Below are 18,851 nucleotides of genomic sequence, written 5' to 3'. Positions count from 1 at the left end.
TAGGTAATTTCACAATCTAGCAGTGTGAACGACATTATAATTACAAGTCTTATGTAGTATTACATTTCTATAATTGTATATATAGTTTGTATATAGTATAACTATTTATGAAAATAATTAATCTCTCTGGACCCGTTCTGTTTCTATACACCAGATGTTCGCCTAATGAATGAGTTTCTTATTCGGTACCTATATACAAACTAAAAGCATTCACAATAATTCCATATATAGTATATATGAAATGCTATAATAGTATATATGAAAGCTGTGCCCTGTTGCTTAACTCAGGTGAATTAGGATAAAAACTACATTATTTATTAACCTATAAACATAATCATGTCACTATCTTCATGCCCTTACCCCAATTGCATATCTATGTGAGGTCGGCGTAATATGTTTTCCTCTTGCATTTATCTCTATTCACAGTAATTTCCGCATTCACTTCAATTTTAACCATATCATATTTTACACAGACCATCCATTTCTTTTTAGGTCTTCCTCTACCCTTACAGCCATCACCACATTCATATTTCATGTGTGTACGAAATTTCAAAGGTTCAAACAATCCAATTTAATTTAAACGTACATTTATTAGATATATCTTTATTAATTAAATAGTATAAAAAAAGTCGCTGACAAATTGCGATCCACGTAACGGATGTTGATTGAGATTTCATTGTCATTTAGATATTTTTTATGAACGATTTGTATGTAAAAAATATGCTAATTAGCAGGCATGCGGAGACAGGGCGGGTGGCTATTTTACAATATATCAGAAATCATTCCAGTGAGTTGAAGTATTGATATGATACAGGAAACATAACATTTGAGTCTAGTCTTCATGTATTCAAGGCTGCCACGGGTGACTGTGTATTCTGTGATACTCATTGTTCACGACTATGAGCGACAGGCAGTCACTATTCTGTTTCACGAAATAAGGCTGAATTATATAATAAATTATTAGAACTATTGAGGACAGAACGGGAAAGATGTTGGGACACTTGATACGATACGACGAACTTATGAACATTATAATAGAAGGTAAGATACAAGGAAGGAGGGGAAGAGGGAGACCGAGGCATAGTTACATCAGGCAGATCAAGAAGGAGTTATAGTTACATCAGGCAGATCAAAATCGAAGGAGTTAGTGTCGTGTTACATCAGGCAGATCAAGTATCAAGAGGTGAAGAGACTCGCTGAAAATCGTAGTGAGTGGCAAGAGCTCCACCGACAAGAGCGCAGCTCTTAAATATGATAGATATATAATAAATTATCGTATAATATATTGTTCTCTATTCTCCTTTAGAATGACAACGCATGGGGGGTATCACAGGCATCACAATAGATTCTGTGATATTCACGGTGCTGTTTCAATCTGTAGGCGACCGTTACGTTTGTCATTTCATAGAAACATACTTTATTTCTAACAGTTGATGTCTAAAAGAATAATACTGAAGTTTAATCCTTTTATTTTAGCGGTTTGTTTATCCCTGGAGAATTAAATATACATTCGTCCATTTACAAATAAAACTATGATGGTTTAACTCGTTTTTTCCCATCACGTACTTCTACTCTTACATCGAGTACTTTTTTTCTGTATACAAATGCGATTAGTTGGTAACTTGAGATGGCTGATATAAAGGAAACGAGAAACCAAGACTATTATTTTTTAATACAAATAACATCCCCTTAAATTATATAAATAAAGTGTCTCTATAGAAATGCTTCGAGAAAAGCGGGTCAACTTTCATATATTTTTGCGTGATAGATAGTTATGAGCGATTATAACTTCTATATTTATTTTGTCTTAAAAATTTTGCACCTTTTTAATGCGTAACATCTCATTTATTAAATAATTAAATATAGATACGTCAAGATACATTGTGTGCGGAAGTATATAGAACATTAATAAAAAAAAACGAGTCAGCTAATTTTACGAGTAGCTAACAAAAAGTTGACCCGTTTTTGAGGCTCGATGCTCTATCTATATAATCTAAGAATATTCTATTACTGAGTAAAAACATATAAGAATACTTCCATATAGTTTGGTCAACATGCAGAATCATTCAATCAATCATTTATTCAGTCATTACGGAGTGAGTTGCTGTGTCTAACTCACATTTCGTTTATTAATCAAAACAGCATCTTAGAAGGATACTCAATAATGCAATTCATTTGAGATCGATATATTGATACGATCCGTAACTTATGTATCGTGTCAAATGTATTATAGAAAATCGTTGTAACATTAGAGACAAGTAAACACACAATACAAATAGACGTGATCCGAATTCGCTAACGTAGCCTGTTTTATTAGTTGACCTATTCTTACACACCAATTGTTTCACGTCGGAGGTCAACTAATACAGGTCATCTGTAGCAAAATAATAGGTTTACCGCCGTCTTATATAAAGGTCAATGCCCAATATATTAAAAGATTATGACCGGAACCGTAGCGATGTCGATAAAAGGTACATCTTTTTTATATAATAACAATTTCTCTTAACAAATTTTTTCAAACAAATCAAGATTGTCTAACAATCGTCTAACAATACAAAAATCTAAAAATTCAATAGATAAATAAAAATTGTAAATAATGTATTACAATAGCTGACTTTTAAGGATGAAAATTTTGTCAAAATATTTAGTCTATTTTTTTTAGACAACTAAATTAATGTTTGTATTTTTTTTTTTGTTGTTATTCACATTTGACGCGTTGTAATTGCACATTGTGGTGAGTCCATGTAGTCCCGACATATGATAGGCCATCCCTTTCTTTCACGTGGGTGTCGTAAAAGGTAATTCTTATTATTTTGATTATATTCAGCAGTGAACCTTCTTCTTTTTGAAGTCAGTTGAAAATACCCATCACTACATAGCATAAAACAAAGTCGAATCCCGACTGTCTGCCCCTATGTACGCTTAGATCTTTAAAACTACGCAACGGATTTTATTGCTTTTTTTTTTTAATAAATAGAATGACTCAAGAGGAAGATTTATATGTATAATATAATAGAGAAATACTGATAATTTTAGGTTTCTAATGTAATATCATAATGTAATGGGGGGCCAGCGGCGCTAATTATTATCAGCATTGCACGCGTGCGAAGCCGGGGCGGGTCGCTAGTTATAGTATAAGATATTCATATTGTTCATTTATTGATACTTAAGTAGTTTTAGATACTGTGTGTCAATTTTTAATTACACTTATAAACTCATGTTTTTGACAGAATTACGTAATTTCAAGTGCAATATTTGACATTATGTCTAAGCTCATATGCCACAAGCCCCTAGTCTGACATCACACCTATACTTTTATTGATTATTCAAACATAGTATGAGTGGTAAGAAAAGTTTTTATGAAAAGCACTATTAATTCGGGGATTCTATATAATAGCTTGACCATGACATATAGTTTACTGTTACGTCTGTCACCAGACAGTTTATGGTATCAGTTACCTAGGGCATTAAATTATTTATAGATATTACGTCACTCTGTAATGTCTAATTATTATAACTAAGTCCATCTATATTTGAAATTGATGAAGTTTAGACTAATAAAGTTATTTTTTATGTATATTATGCACTTTATATCATTTGGCAACATACTTTATAGTGATTGCTATGCCCTTTTGGCATCCAACATGAGGTCTGTTACATTTGCCTTCACTCATCTTTTGTCAAGGTCTATTTAGTGAATAATTTTCCTCTGGTGTTATTTGCACTTAGTAGGTTAAATTTTAGGAAAGGATAAATTTTAGTGAAGGATATATTTCCACTAATACTTAATTAAAATTTTCCGAAAAGGAAATATTAAGGCTTTTTTTGAACCGGCAATGCTCATGTCCTTACTGCTAGAGTTGCTGGCATCCATAGGATACACACGTAATGTCACGTATCCCCTTGCGGAGGGATGACAACCAATTCCGGACGCTTCGACTCCCCCTCCCCCCTTCATCGTGACGAATTCACCTATAATTAATTATGATGTTTTCCACCCCCCTCTCTTCAGTCGTACACTCTTGGCAGAGTGGTCGTTTTTCACAATGACGGTGGATCGTCGGTGAGGCTTCGCGATTGAGGTCTAGTTTAACTATATACCACAATAGATTTCTGTGTGGCATATAGTTAAACTAGCTACTGAACTAGTGGCATCAATAATTTATAAATAATATTTTTGCTTCTTAAGTATACAAGTAGAATGACCCAAGAGTACACTGAATTATTTATAAGAGCATTCATAACGAAGTATAGCAACGTTACATCACGTCAAATTGTTAATTAAATTGATTTTGAAAATTATTATATAATAACGAAATTGTCAAACTGCGGTAATTGTGAACGCTCCTATCAAATAAATATACACATACACTAAAATATAACAAAATAACACTTAGCTTTTAGCAAAGTAGACGAATTCACCTATCACTTTTGCTGTTAAAGTCGTATACTAGTATAAATGTGTACTGACCTGTTGCCAAACGTGGTATGGAAACCGATGAGCGACGAGCGCCGCCGCTATAGTATGAACGGTGGGCAGAAGTATGCCAAAAGCAGCAGCGACGGGGGCGCCAACCGGCAGCAGCGCATAGGCGGCGAACACCGCCCAGACGACATGAGCCGCACCCTCGGCGGCGGCGCTGGGCGACCAAGCTGGTAGAGTGGCGGCGAGTGCCGTGCCACCGCCGGCCAACGCAAGCCAGCACGCGCGTGGCAGCCGCCGCTCGGGGGCTACGCCACCAGTGCGACCGCACCACCATGCCAGGCCGCCGCACAAAAGAGCATGCGCGCTCAGTACACCCACCTGGACAATATTTACATTTTTACAATCATAAAAAAATAATATTACTAGTGATATCGAAATCTACTGAAAAATTAACGAATCTCTCTACTAAGTGAAAAGTTTTCCAAAGTTTTATTGGGATAGAAAAACTAGAAAAAATCACGTTAGAATGAGAAACTCGAAATTTAATCTGGCTGTTTTTTTTTTTTTTGAGAAAATTATTTAGTTACACTAGTAGAACACTACCATAAAGAATGATGATTATTACAATTTTACCCTTTAGCATATTTTTCATTTACATCCAATAGTAATAATTAATTACTCCAATTAGTATATTTGTGATATTATATAAATATAACTAATATAAAGTAAGTAAACAGACAACCATCCAACCAAACGATCTAACAAAATGCTTGTTAAACAATAACTCGTAATTCAATCAACTGAACAAAAAGGACTATAGTTTTTTTTTCAGTTGATTTTATTAAATACTAAATACATACACAAAGAAGGCAAGTAAACTTAGGTAGCATTATCCTAACATACATGTGTCAGTGCATTATTTGTCCTCCAAGAAAATGATTCATAACAATTAACTCACTATTTCATGAACAAATTGCAAAATAAGAGAGAGAGAGAGAGAGAGACAGCAGAAATGTCTTACTAGCTAATTGTGGTTGAAATAATAAGTACATACTCGTATGAACATAACACACGAAATGTATTTCTGCATGTTATTGTTGTGAATAATTTGTAGTATATAAAGCAAAATACATAATACTATATATGTATAATTATAGTACACATAATGTGCAGAAAGTCTAATAAGCTTATCTTTTTAAGCGCATCTCTTAACTATATGTTTTATTACATTATTTCAGTCATTGTTTATGAAATTCGCGTCTCCGTCGACGAAAATTGGCAACACAAGTTATGTTACTTGTTGACCTATATTTATTTAACCGTTTCATCAAACAGCTACTGACAGTAATAAAGCGATCAACAACATAGAACCAGGAACAAAATATTTGGACCTATAAATCTCATTCTATTATTATTGTGTATATATATATATAAATCAGAACGAATTCTTATTCATTTCCAAATTTTTTTTTAATTATACAAAAAGTTTTAAACAGTTCTTGCTTTCTGATGAAAAATTGCTACTACGTATACAGATTTTAGGAGGATTACTTATTTGAAATATATATAAAATAATATTTTCTCAAATTTACTCCTCAAGAATGGCAACGAATGAGAAGTAGCATGTCGATGCAGTATATTGTGTGATAGTCATAATACTATTCATGTCTATAGGCAATGATTATCACCATTAAAAAAAATATCAGTTTGTATACCAGGTCAAGTTGCTAGAAAAAAAATATAATAAACCTATACCAAGCAAGCTGATTAGCGTGATGATAAAAGGATAGTGCTCTTGCTATTATGGAATAAGATACGACTTAAAAAAAGAGAGGAGAATCTTTTTCAAGAATCTTCGTCAGGCTAATTGAGAACAGCTCGAAAAATATAAGGCAACCAATAATTTTTGTCTCAATGCAATACTGTATTCTCGCAATACTAAACCAATTTGATACGGTATAACAGAATTATTTATTACACCTATAATATTTGTAAATATTTACTGTAGAAAAGTATAAGTACGTATTCATAAACACGCACGTAAATTTATAGGTCGTTCACACTACTCTGAGTTCTCAGTTCAATCAGTTGTTATGTGTGTTAGAGATGCAATTAAAATATAATTTAAGTAATTTATTTTCTTTGAACTTGGCTGGACACGCTATCTAGATATATCTATAGTTTTTATTTTTAAATTCCTTTATCTATAGATAAGTGTATTGTTTAATAATTTAAGATTGTGTTCCACAGAAAATCTGACTTCAACTATGCCAAAACCATTTATTTTCGATTAAAAACTAATGAATCAATTTTGATTAAATTTCTGTAAATTTGATTAAAATCCGTTTGTAAATGTTGGAGCTATAAACATTAAAAAAAATACAATCAGTTTGAGAACTTCCTTCTTTTTGAAGTTCTAAAGTTAAAAAAATCTATTTATAAGCATGAAATGAACACAAAAATGAGAGCAAAGAAATGGAGGAGAAAAGCATACTTCAACGTTTCCAAATAACAAAACAAGGTCTCTTAGCATGTTGATGTTTTGTTTTCGTTGTCAAAATAAAAAACACGCCTCGAATTTGTTAATTAATGAACTGCTAATTATATCCGAGGGGGTTGAATCGAAGGAAAGCCTACTACGTAATACGCGTGAGTTAATTATAACTTAAGGAAATGACGTCACTTATGAAAGTACTGCTCTGCAACAACTTGTCATTTAAATATGTTTATACTGGGCCAAGTCACAGTATTTTCTAGAACAAAAATAAGAAATTAAGATAATTATAAAATAAACTAAATCTAATTTGATAAATAGGTTTTATAGGTATAGATATAAATAGGTTAGAACAAAAATGTTTTGGCTTATTTTTTACGTTTATTACGTCACTTGCGTCACGTTAGTAATCAAGAGTTTCTCGAAACTGAAATAAAAACTCAACAGACAAGCTTTTTTTTGTTCTAACAGTAATCTCATTACTAATACGCATTTCTGAAATAGCATCATCATATCAGCCGTTAATTGTCCACTGCCAACATATGCCTCCTCCTATTGAGGGAGTTTGCCAGTAGTTGCTACGGTTGGCAGACTGGTTAGCAACAGCAGTTAAGCCTTGGTGAGGTTTTAAGAGGGACGCTGCTGCCCACATCTCGAGTGTACTTAATTACCTCTTACGACACCCACAAGAAAGGAAGAGGTAGTCTAGTCAATGCCGGGACCACAAGAATTGTAATTTTATAAATAATACTATAAAATAGAAATAATATCTATTTTACACTGACACAAGGAAATTAGTTCGTAATATGGTCGCAATTGTATCAAGTATCCACAGTACTCCTATTTACATTATGCTAAAGCTCAAATGAGGATGCGACAAAATGCCCCCAGCAACCAATAACGGCCGGATATTATGTTGTTGAATTCCTCTTTTCATGGTTGTCATTTGTAACCTTTTAAGCGACTTTCAAAAAAGAGGAAGTTCTCAATTCGTCTGTATATTTTTTGTGTAGGTTACACGATTATTTCATCAACAGTGAACCAACTTTGTTAATTATTTTGCAATTAATTGAATTTAGGTGCTCCTGTGTTTGTCCCATATTAATTTGTTTACGATAGAAGTCACCGTTTTTTTTTTTTTGCAAAACAAAATAAAATAAATTTATATTATTAAAAAAAAGTAGCCACGATTGTTCACTAAATTATCGACTATATAATATTTTTCAAAATACTTACACTTGTACTTTGTTCCACTGTCTTCATTCAAAAGTTTTCATTATTTATACACGACACCGGTTTCGAAACTTCATCTTCAGGCATATCTTACTTATATAATGAAAATTGTAACTAGACATAATCTGTACATGGGAGATTTTTAAGAAAAATTAATATGAGGGGTCTTAAAAAGGACAATAAAAACCGAAAAAAGATTTTTTAACAATGTTTTCTATTTGCCTGGCTGTCTGTATGCTTGTTTTGATATCACGCTAAAACTACTGCACCAAAATAAATGAGATTTTTAACAGTTGTCTAACTAAAGGTTTAATTGAAAAACTAATATATATGTATTACCTTGATACGCCACCTATAAGTGGTTTATTTCAAGGGTTTCCTACTTCTGAAATCCACGCGTAAGAAGTAGCGGGCAAAAAGCTATAATAGTTTATAATATAATAACTTATTGGTATAGAATACCCCTTATTAGCACTGAGACGCATTCCATACATTTTTGTCCATCCTTCTCTTTTGATAATAATAAGATGCAAAAAGCTACGATCCTAGATTCCTCCTTGGAGCCTGGAACTCCAAACGACTACTACTTTTTTGTCGGGTTATAAACCATCTCTCTTTCGTAAAGGAAATATATTTAATTATAATGTTAATATATGACAAGTTGCTTGCTATATTGGAGCCTTTTCTCGGACTAGTTTAATATTATTAACAGGTGGCCTTTATAACTTCGGAGCGTACAGGGACAAGTGCAGAAAGCAAGTGCTGTTGAAATCCTATTAACATTACAAATGTGAAAGTTTATAAATATATTTGGATGTTTGTTACTCAATTAAATTTTAATGATATATGATACATGAGTTAGGTTATATTCTAATTTAACACACAAACAAGTATTTTAATTATAGACATGAGCAGTACCATGGACATAATAGAGTATACTTTATAATTATAAAGGATTCCTCTGTTAAAACGCCATATCATATATAACAACTAATTAAACACGAATGGGACAGTGCAATCGACTTTTGTACAAAGTACGCCACCCACGCGTAGCATCGACTGCAGCAAGTGCGGCGGCGAGCGCTGCCCACAACGCCAGCGCTGAGCCGACGGAGGTGCGCTGCAGCTTGCAAGCATACCGCGCGTATAGCTCTTCGAGCTCGGCGGACTCGAAGCGACGACGCGCCACCAACCTAGCGAGCGGCCCGCGGGCCGACATCGCTTTCACCGCATGGTCCATACCGCCCGCCACGGCCTCACCTCGCTGCCGAGCGCACTACCGTCCGCCCGCGTCGTCTCATCTACCAACAAATATTAAACAATAATATAATTTAAAAAAAATCATAAATATTTGAAATATCAAAACACAGATTTTAACGCTAACTTAAAGAAAAAAAAAGAATTAAGTGAAACAACAATGTCGCCCTCGACTCGTGTGTGTTATGCAATGCCTTTTAATTTTTGGTTCATATAACTGGCAAACATGCTGACGAACCATATGGAAAGTGGTAACCGACGCTTATAGACATTAACATATCATGAATGTGACAGAACATACTGGGATACCTATGGTAGTCGTACCCCACATACGTTATCACACCTGAAAACTAAGGTGGTATGTCTGCACACGTTACAGTTTCACTGCCATATTTTTCATATTACTAGGAAAATGCGACAATTCCGCCTATTCTAAACCATTAAATTAAAATCGGTGTAGAAATTTATAAGCAATTAGGAAAAGAAACTGATGGTTCACCAATAGATAAGAAGGGCCATCACCATAGGATTCATAAAATATACTGTAACTGATTAAAGATTGTATCCCACAAAAAATACCGACTTCAATTGTGACAAAACCAGTTATTTTGGTTTGGGATCAAACTGTAAGTATATCATTTCAGATCAGAATAATATTCGAAATCGGTTTAGAACCAACAATGTGACAAACAAAAAAAGATAAAACCGCATCAAGAACCTCGTTCTATTTGAAATCGGTTGAAAGTGCGTTGCCATTCCCGAAGATTATGGTTATGTGCCTCCCTAATTTTACAACCCATTAACTTTCCACAGCTGAATACAGATTCTTTCCATAGGAGGTGGATACAGCCTACTATTACCACGCGGATCAGGCGTCCTGATTTATTAGATAGATATATAGATAGATATACCCTTTATTGTTTCCTCCAAAAAATTACAGTAGCAAACTTATTGTAGATACAAACAATTACAAAAAAAAATATCACACTGAGAAAACAATGGATGGCTTTATCGCTAAAAGTGATCTTTTACAGGCAACCTTTGGATAAAGATGAGTAGTTATAAACAGTTTGATTGTAGGTACTTATTACTATTAGGATTTAATTCGAGTTATCCTTTTCTTGCACTGGTCTTTTATTATGGGATAAAAAATTTACAACTCCGCCTGCACTATTGATATACACGCAGGCGATGACCCAGTAAAGGATAACAGGTGTAACTTGTATGTTACAGCGTCTTAAAGGCACCAATCACTGTAAAATTTGGTATATACGTACTATACTATTATTATTATAATTATATGGGATGAAGAACGCTATAAACTACTTTTTATCCCGGTCAGTACACATATTCTGATCATACGGACGAAGAGGTAGATGTACTCTAGTGAATAATACATATTATTTGAAGATTATTTTATTCATGCGCGCGAATACCTACACAAAACACTGACAATCGTTATTCAGTAATTATTTCAAACCATAGTTGTTATCCAAAATATCACGAATTATATACTCGGTACAAAGTAGAATGAGAGTTATTTATAATAACTACGTACACAAAACACCAGTTCAATAACTTTAAACTCAACCTAATTTTCTTTTAATAGCGTAGTAAAATTAATAGCGTGTATAATAGAGTATTTATAGACTTCATTATAATAAATACCTACTACAAAAAAAGTTTATAACAGCGTTTCAGACCGATTGCGGTTTTGATCTACAAATAAATACTATTTATCATTTTATATTTAGTTTTCTGTAAGAGTTTGGTTTTAACGATACACTCCCATTTGTAATTGCACATTCTATATTGATATTCCATTTATACTTGTGCACAATGAAAAATGTGTCAGGTAAGACTTTAATGAGGCCTTTCCGACTGCAGTTAGAACCACTGTATAAATCACTCACGGATTTCATACTTGATCTATTTTCATCATAAACTGCGAAATAATGCTTAATTCTTTTTTAAACAATCTCAAAAAAAAAGGATTTTACTTATCTTTTTATTTGTAAAAAAAAAATAAAAATAAAAAATATTTATGAGCTGATTCTGATTATTAAAAACATGATACAAATAAAATACTGTTATCATACAGTAGTACAAACCATATTTCGTGCGAATCGACCAAATAAGCAAAACAGTTTTATCGCGGTTCTAGTAATACAATAAGCACACTTAAGATTTGCAATTTTTGTTATTCCAATGTAAGAATATAACGGAATTGTACGTACATATATGAATTCTGCTACTCGAGCAAGCGTAACCGTATTGAAAGAAATTCCTCACGAACATACGAGCATTATCCATTTCTAGATTCACTTTAACGTGTGAGTCTATGGAATGGAGTTGTATTCAACTGCGAATTTATTATATAGCTGCAGAATAAAAGAAACAACCAGTGATTCAATGCAATGCTCTGCGTATACATGCCCGTTGGAAGACTGGTAAAGAAAAGTTTCTTAGGCTATGCATATGACATACGCTGTAGTATGACGCTATAGCCTTAAGGCAGGAGGGTAGACAAATCAGGATCACAAGTGGAGGAAATACATGGAAACAACTTTTAGAATTCAAACAAATCTCAGACAGTACGCTACGAGTGCTTTTAAATCGACTTCAGGGTAAAGAAGACGCTATCTCAGATAATTCTACATATTCGGTTTGTATTTTTTATTTTATGTATTTCATATAGAAGCAATTTCTTTGAAACTCCTGAGTTAACGGTGATTGATCTTTCATTTATGTAGCAACATAACATAGTATGTTTTGAGAAATGAATATTGTAAGATATCAAAAAAAAAAACGATGCATAAAACTATAAAGATAATAAAATTACAATGAAATTTGTAAGGTAAAATTTCCACGAAATGCTTTTAGACGAGAATATGGTACAAATATAATGAGTAATGAGGGGTTCATATTTATTTACATTACAAAAAATTTGCTGTAATGTAAATAAATATGAGCCCCTCACTACTCATTACAATTATACCACATTCTTTATTAATAATATACATGCGTAAGATACAAGTTATAATAGTTAATGAAGTAAGAAATAATTGTGAAAACCTTTGGCAGCCTCATAAACCAGTTGCCGATCTAGACAAGTGATAAACAAATCTAACGGTATTATATATTCATTATCACACTCACAAAAAAGAACAATACATGAAGAACAGTACCAACTGTAAAAAATAAATTGTCAAAAACGGTTAAAAACTGGCGACGTAATCGCGTAACCGAGCTACAAAAAACACAGACAAATTAAAAACCTCCTTCTTTTTGTAGTCGTTTAATAATAAAAGTAAATAAAAACAGTTCCGCCGACGAAACGCGCTTCGTAAATTATGAAACATTATCTCCAGAGTACCTGAGCAAAATTAATTCAGAATGAGCGCTAAGTGACACAGCGGTTATTTATGAACAAAAAATTCACGGCATGAATGCATTAGCTAAACCACAACAGCTAGGAACAAAGAAAGACAGCGTGATTTGCATACTGACACCATTACCCTTCTAATTGTAAATGTAAACAACCACCAACAACCAGACATACAACCATATTTGATGATTTGACACTTTAAAAAGATTTGAAACTTTTCAAAAACAAACGACTTTGTGAACATTTTTGAAGAATCCCATGTTCTTCAAAAAAACGGGTAAAGAGGTTCCTTCAAGGTGTGCAAGCGCGTGTAATGCCTTAGGTATTGTAGGCGTTTATAGGCTGACTGTAACTGCTTACCGTCAGGTGGGCTATATGCTTGCTTGCTACCTCAGTGGTACAAAAAAAAAAAACGATCGGTACAGATTCATATAACATTTTCATTTTAATAATTATACAGTGAACAATACATAAGACATTAATACAAGTATATTGTAAAACCAACCCCATATAAAACAAGATCTGTTTGTATTTGTAATGAACATTTTATTTAGATGATGCCTGATGACGATTAATTGACCCCAAAAGACCTCATTTCCGTCGTCATATGATTAGACGTTTGCTGTCGAAGATATCGCATAACATACACATAAAAGCAAATACAGTATTTACTATGTCTATTAAAACAATCCTCTTTTCACTTAATACAATTCAAACATGGCCCGCATTAGAAAATTAAAAGGGCTTATAGCTTTTTTATGCCCCTTCTTTCTAGTGGGATCGTAAAAGGCGACAAAAGGAACTTAATAGTGGAAGAATAAGCAGCAACGACTCTCTTTAAATATCATTAAAGCCTAACTACGGTTGTCAACGTGCCTACCAAGCGCGGCAACTACTGGCAAAAACCCTTCTTGCTTGGGTAGGCCTATGTTTAGCAGTGGACAGTTAAAGTCTGATATAATGACTCATTAAGAACCAAGAAACCCTACTAATATTATAAACGTCAAAATATATAAAATTATACAAATCAATCCACTTCAATCCTAAACTTAATATTAAAAGGAAGTAGTATCTGAACCAGAACTGGTCAAGGCCAAATATCAACAAGATCTGAGAATCCTACTCATATCTGTCTTTGTAAACAACTGTTCGCGACATTATTGTATATATAGCGATATTTATAGCAATGTTTATAGTTAGTTGTTAAGCCCCTAGTTTAATCGTTTCTGTATTCTGTTATTTTATATAGATTTACATAGATTTAAGATAGTGTAAGTTAAATAAAGTATTCCTTTGCGTGTTGTCATTATTACCTACGAATAGAAATAGAAATTGTAACAATAAATAGAATTAAGAAATTGTAAATTGCAATAAATAAACGCTATAGAGTACCGATCTGAAGAGACACGCGTCTCGTTCTTTCTCGCCCCGTCCCGCTCGCGCAGATTCGCTAACGCGAGTTGGAAACGTTATCATGCGAGCGGGCGGGTATAAAGATAGGCAGCGGCATTCGCTTCCGGGCAGCGACGCACTACACTCGAGAAGAAATAGGACAAGAAGAAAAAATACTCTCTTCAGACGGTACCGGAGGCTTCAGAATAGTAATCGCTGTGTTTCACTCCAGCCTGAACCAACGCCCCTACAGTCCACGCTCACCGAACGGCAGTCCACACCGTTCATCGTGGTCCTTCGAAAGCCGGATTGCTGGAGGAACACCGTTGGTACATCAAGAAGCCGGATCGCTGGAGGAAGACCATTCTGAAGCCGGATCGCTGAAATGCCGACTACGAGAAACATGAAGTCGTCGCAACAAAAAATCGCCGTCACCGAAGCCACAACGTCCGCCGCCACTACGTCGACTACGACCGCCGGAACGCTGTCCGTCGCTGCCACGCCGTCCGTTGCTGCCACCACGTCGTCTGCGGCTGTCAGAATGCCTTCTGTCGCTGCCACGTCGTCTACCGCCGCCACCACATCGACTACGAACACGTCCGGCGATACGACGACCACAGGAGCCACGGAGACTACCGAAGCCACAGGAACGACAGAGGAGACAGCAAGGAAGAAGGAACCGAAGCACGGCACGGCACGCACGGTTCGCACCACGGCCTCGCAGAAGAAGAAGGCTCTGGCCAAGGCACGGGAGGAGCTACTTTTTGGAATTGGCTGCTGCACGTGTCGCCGCCCTGGAAGCCGAATCAGAGGACGACGAGGAAGTAGAAGACGACGACGCTACCGTCAGAAGAGAACGAACGTCGGATTGGGTTCATCGAAGCACGCTAGCACTCACGATGGAGCCGCATGTACCAGAGATAGAAGAAGTCACCGGCAAGCGTCAGGGGTTCGTCCCATCGAGACCCGTTGAAGAGGATTCGAGAGCGCCGCCGCCACAGCGAGCAGCGACGCACTTCACCGGGACCACGCACGCCACGTTGACCCACATGCCGCCATTCCTACGATAGCAGCAGCGATGCAGTCGATGAAGAAAGAAGAACCGGTGCTGAAGGTGGGCATCGATTGCAATGAGTTTGCGATCGCCATGCAGATGGCCGCTCGCAACATACTGCCCTCCACAGCGTCAAGAGTCACCGAGTTGCCAGTCTTCAATGGATCGTCGAGCGAGTGGTTACCATGGAAGATGGCCTATGAAGAGAGCGCAAGTCAACTCACAGAACAAGAGAACCTAGCAAGACTGCGCAGAAGCTTGAAGGGGGCCGCAAAGGACGCGGCACGCTCCCTATTCGTCGGGTCTACGACCGCAGAAGAAGTAATGAAGATGTTAGCCGCGAGGTTCGGCCGCCCTGGAGCACTCGTCACAGCCGAACTGAACAAACTCCGCGCGCTACCACGACTCTCGGACAACGCAAGAGACGTCTGCCTCTTCGCAAGCAAGGTGCAGAACGTCGTCGCCACGATACGAAAACAAGAGTCACTCCTCTACAACGAAGAAATAGTGAGAAACGTCACAGAGAAGATGCCGTCGGTACTACGCTTCAAGTACTACGATTTCGCCAACGATCATAACACTCTCTCAGTTCCTGCAAAGGACCGCCGCACGATGTGGAAACTTCGCCCCCGCCGAGGAGATACCGTCCGAAGACCGGCGGGAGTCCGCTCCTAGGAAGACGGCGAAGACATACATGACGCAGGAGAAACCCGCTACACCACCGTGCCCGATGTGTCGACGAGAGGGACACGCTCCATCGGACTGCAAGACGATGAAGGAGCGGACACATCGGCGAGATGGGAGCTAGCGAAGACTCATAGGCTGTGTTTCCGTTGCCTCAAAGTAAGAAGATTTCGCCACGCCTGCAAGAGCAAGAGATGTGGAGTGGATGAGTGCACGCAGACTCATCACCCTCTGCTGCACACCACGCGACAACAGCCGGAGAATGAAGTAACAACACACGTCGTCGAGGACAAGTCCGCCGCAGTCACCGCATCGGCAAGGGAAAACGACAAGATCGCGTTCCTGAAGATCCTGCCGATACGAGTCACCGGTCCCACGGGAACGTGCGACACCTACGCGCTACTGGACGACGGGTCGACTTGCACCATCATCGAGACGGCGGTGGCGGAGCGAATCGGTGCTACGGGTCCCCCCGCACCATTCTACATGGAAGGTGTGGCCGGGGCACGGATCAACGCAGCTCAATCAACGCGTGTTCACTTCAAGATCCGCGGGCGGAATTCACAAGAATACACAGTGGGGGCACGGACGATGGACAGACTGCAGTTATCACCGCAGTCGGTACCGCGCAGCGTCATCAAGGGCTGTCCACATCTACAAGACATAGAGAGGGAGTTGGTCTACGAAGAGGGCAAACCGACGGTGCTGTTGGGGCAAGACAACTGGCACCTACTGCTGGCCCACGAAATCAGAAGAGGATCCGACACGCAGCCGGTCGCATCACTCACCGACCTGGGATGGGTACTGCACGGTACGAGTCGCGGCAGGACAAGACAGCAGGTGCACAGAATCAGCCACATAGTGACGACACATGAAGAGGAACAATCGATGGAAGAAATGATGAAGCAACATTTCGCGCTCGAATCGCTGGGGATCGCACCGAAGAGGTCCTACAACGAAGAGGAACGTCGCGCCCTACGCATTTTAGAAGAGAAAACTCGTCCGTTACCGGCGGGAGGATACGAGACGGGGTTATTATGGAAGAAGGACGACCCTGTGCCGCCGGACAACTACGAATCAGCGATGCGACGTCTCCGACCGGTCGAAAGGAATTTCGACAAAAATGAAGAGCAGTGGCCGCGTGAAGATAGTACGAGCGACGATAGTCAAGTGGAAACGGGAGAAGAACGCGTACACAAGCTACAGAACGCGACGCAGTTGTCCATAGCATTACCCGATCCGTCACGTTTTTCTAATTGGTTGAAACTTGTTCGCAGTTCAGCACGGGTGTTGCAGTTCATCGACCTCCTGCGACCGACCAGTCAACGCTGCACCGCCATCCGAAAGAGAAACAAGAAGAAAGAGAGCGCCGACCCCACTTGGACCCGCACGAAGAAAGTCGATAGAGAGAAGACGAAGATGAAAATCAAGAACAGCAATAGTCCATCTGTGTGTTTCATCCCCATAGACACACACTACCTAGATCGCGCGCGACGGCTATGGATTCGCGCGATACAACAAGAGGCGTTCGGCGACGAAATTGCAGTATTGAAACAAGGGAAACAGCTGCCGTCATCCAGTCGACTCATACAGCTGTCAGTCGTCATAGACAACGACGACATTCTGCGACTTCGATCGAGAATAGCAGCCGCCGCCGATTTGTCAGCCGAGCAACGAGAGCCCCCATCGTCGACGGAAACCACACCTGGGTGCGCCTATACATCGCATGGGTGCATCGGAAACTTCACCACGGCGGCTTCGAGATCACCACGAACGAGGTGCGACAACACTTGTGGGTGTTGCGCCTACGACACGCCGTCCGCAGTGAACTGAAGAGGTGTCAGCTGTACCTACGAAGAGCAAGACCGGCGCAGCCGTCAACGGGCAACCATCCACATAGCAGGTTGGCGCATCATCAACGACCGTTCACGTTCACCGGCCTAGACTACTTCGGGCCTATGACCGTGACAGTGGGCCGCACTCACCAGAAACGATACGGAGTGCTCTTCACCTGCCTAACGACGCGCGCAGTCCACCTAGAAATCGCCGGCAGCCTCAGCACGGACTCCGCCATAATGGCCCTGCGGCGCTTCATAAGCCGCAGAGGGTGTCCCACGGAATTATGGTCCGACCAAGGCACCAACCTCAAAGGCGCTGACGTCGAACTGAAGAAAGCAGCCGAGGAAGCCATCCAAGAAGAGTCATCAGTCCATTTCATCCGGTGGCGCTACATTCCCCCGAGCGCACCCTTCATGGGAGGTGCGTGGGAACGGCTGGTGCGTAGCGTGAAGACCGCACTAGCCACCACGTTGAACGAGCGGGCCCCCAAGGAAGAGGTCCTCCACACTCTGCTGGTCGAGGTCGAGCACACCCTCAATAGTCGACCGCTAACCCACGTGTCAACATCGGCAGACGACGACAGCGCCCTAACCCCCAATCACTTCATATTGGGCGGTCCATCGCGCGTCCCACTGCCAGGCAGCTTCACAGAGAGCGACGCGGCGGGACACAAGGAGTGGCGTGCCAGCCAGAGGCTAGCTGACTGCTTCTGGAACCGGTGGGTGAAGGAGTACCTACCCGAGTTGCAACACCGGCGGGAGCCCCGAGCTACACACGGAGCCATCAAAATGGACGACCTGGTCCTGATAGCTGATGGGACCTTGCCTCGCAACACGTGGCCGCGAGGCGTGGTGGTGGCGACCTACCCTGGACCAGACGGCGAGGTTCGAGCAGTCGACGTGCGGACGAACAAGGGCATCCTACGGCGACCCATATGATCATAACATCGACATCGAGCGACGCGAACACGAGTTAACTCCAGCTACGAGAGCTGCGGCGGGAGATTATGTTCGCGACATTATTGTATATATAGCGATATTTATAGCAATGTTTATAGTTAGTTGTTAAGTCCCTAGTTAATCGT

The 18,851-nt window shown here is 39.0% G+C and overlaps 2 protein-coding genes across 2 annotated transcripts in view; both read right to left on the bottom strand.

The window, feature by feature from the left end:
• Positions 1-4,607, bottom strand: part of LOC113517375 (Ca(2+)/calmodulin-responsive adenylate cyclase-like) — a 79,862-nt gene extending 75,255 nt beyond the window's left edge. Inside the window, exon 1 of the mRNA XM_052901391.1 lies at positions 4,472-4,607. The gene's annotated coding sequence lies outside the window, so the exon portion shown is untranslated. The remainder of the gene's footprint in view (positions 1-4,471) is intronic.
• Positions 848-9,372, bottom strand: LOC128202179 (Ca(2+)/calmodulin-responsive adenylate cyclase-like). Its single transcript, XM_052901493.1, has 4 exons — positions 9,201-9,372; positions 7,172-7,179; positions 4,472-4,804; positions 848-940 (listed from the first exon to the last, which is right to left on the bottom strand). The coding sequence occupies exons 1-4, from the start codon at positions 9,370-9,372 to the stop codon at positions 848-850; spliced, it is 606 nt and encodes a 201-aa protein (XP_052757453.1).
• Positions 9,373-18,851: the final 9,479 nt, after the last annotated feature.

Source organism: Galleria mellonella, unplaced genomic scaffold (genome assembly GCF_026898425.1).
Source record: "Galleria mellonella isolate WM207_F2 unplaced genomic scaffold, CSIRO_AGI_GalMel_v1 utg78, whole genome shotgun sequence".
Lineage (NCBI taxonomy): Eukaryota > Metazoa > Arthropoda > Insecta > Lepidoptera > Pyralidae > Galleria > Galleria mellonella.
The sequence above is the reverse complement of the archived record's forward strand: the minus strand, read 5'-3'. Positions and strand labels throughout refer to the sequence as shown.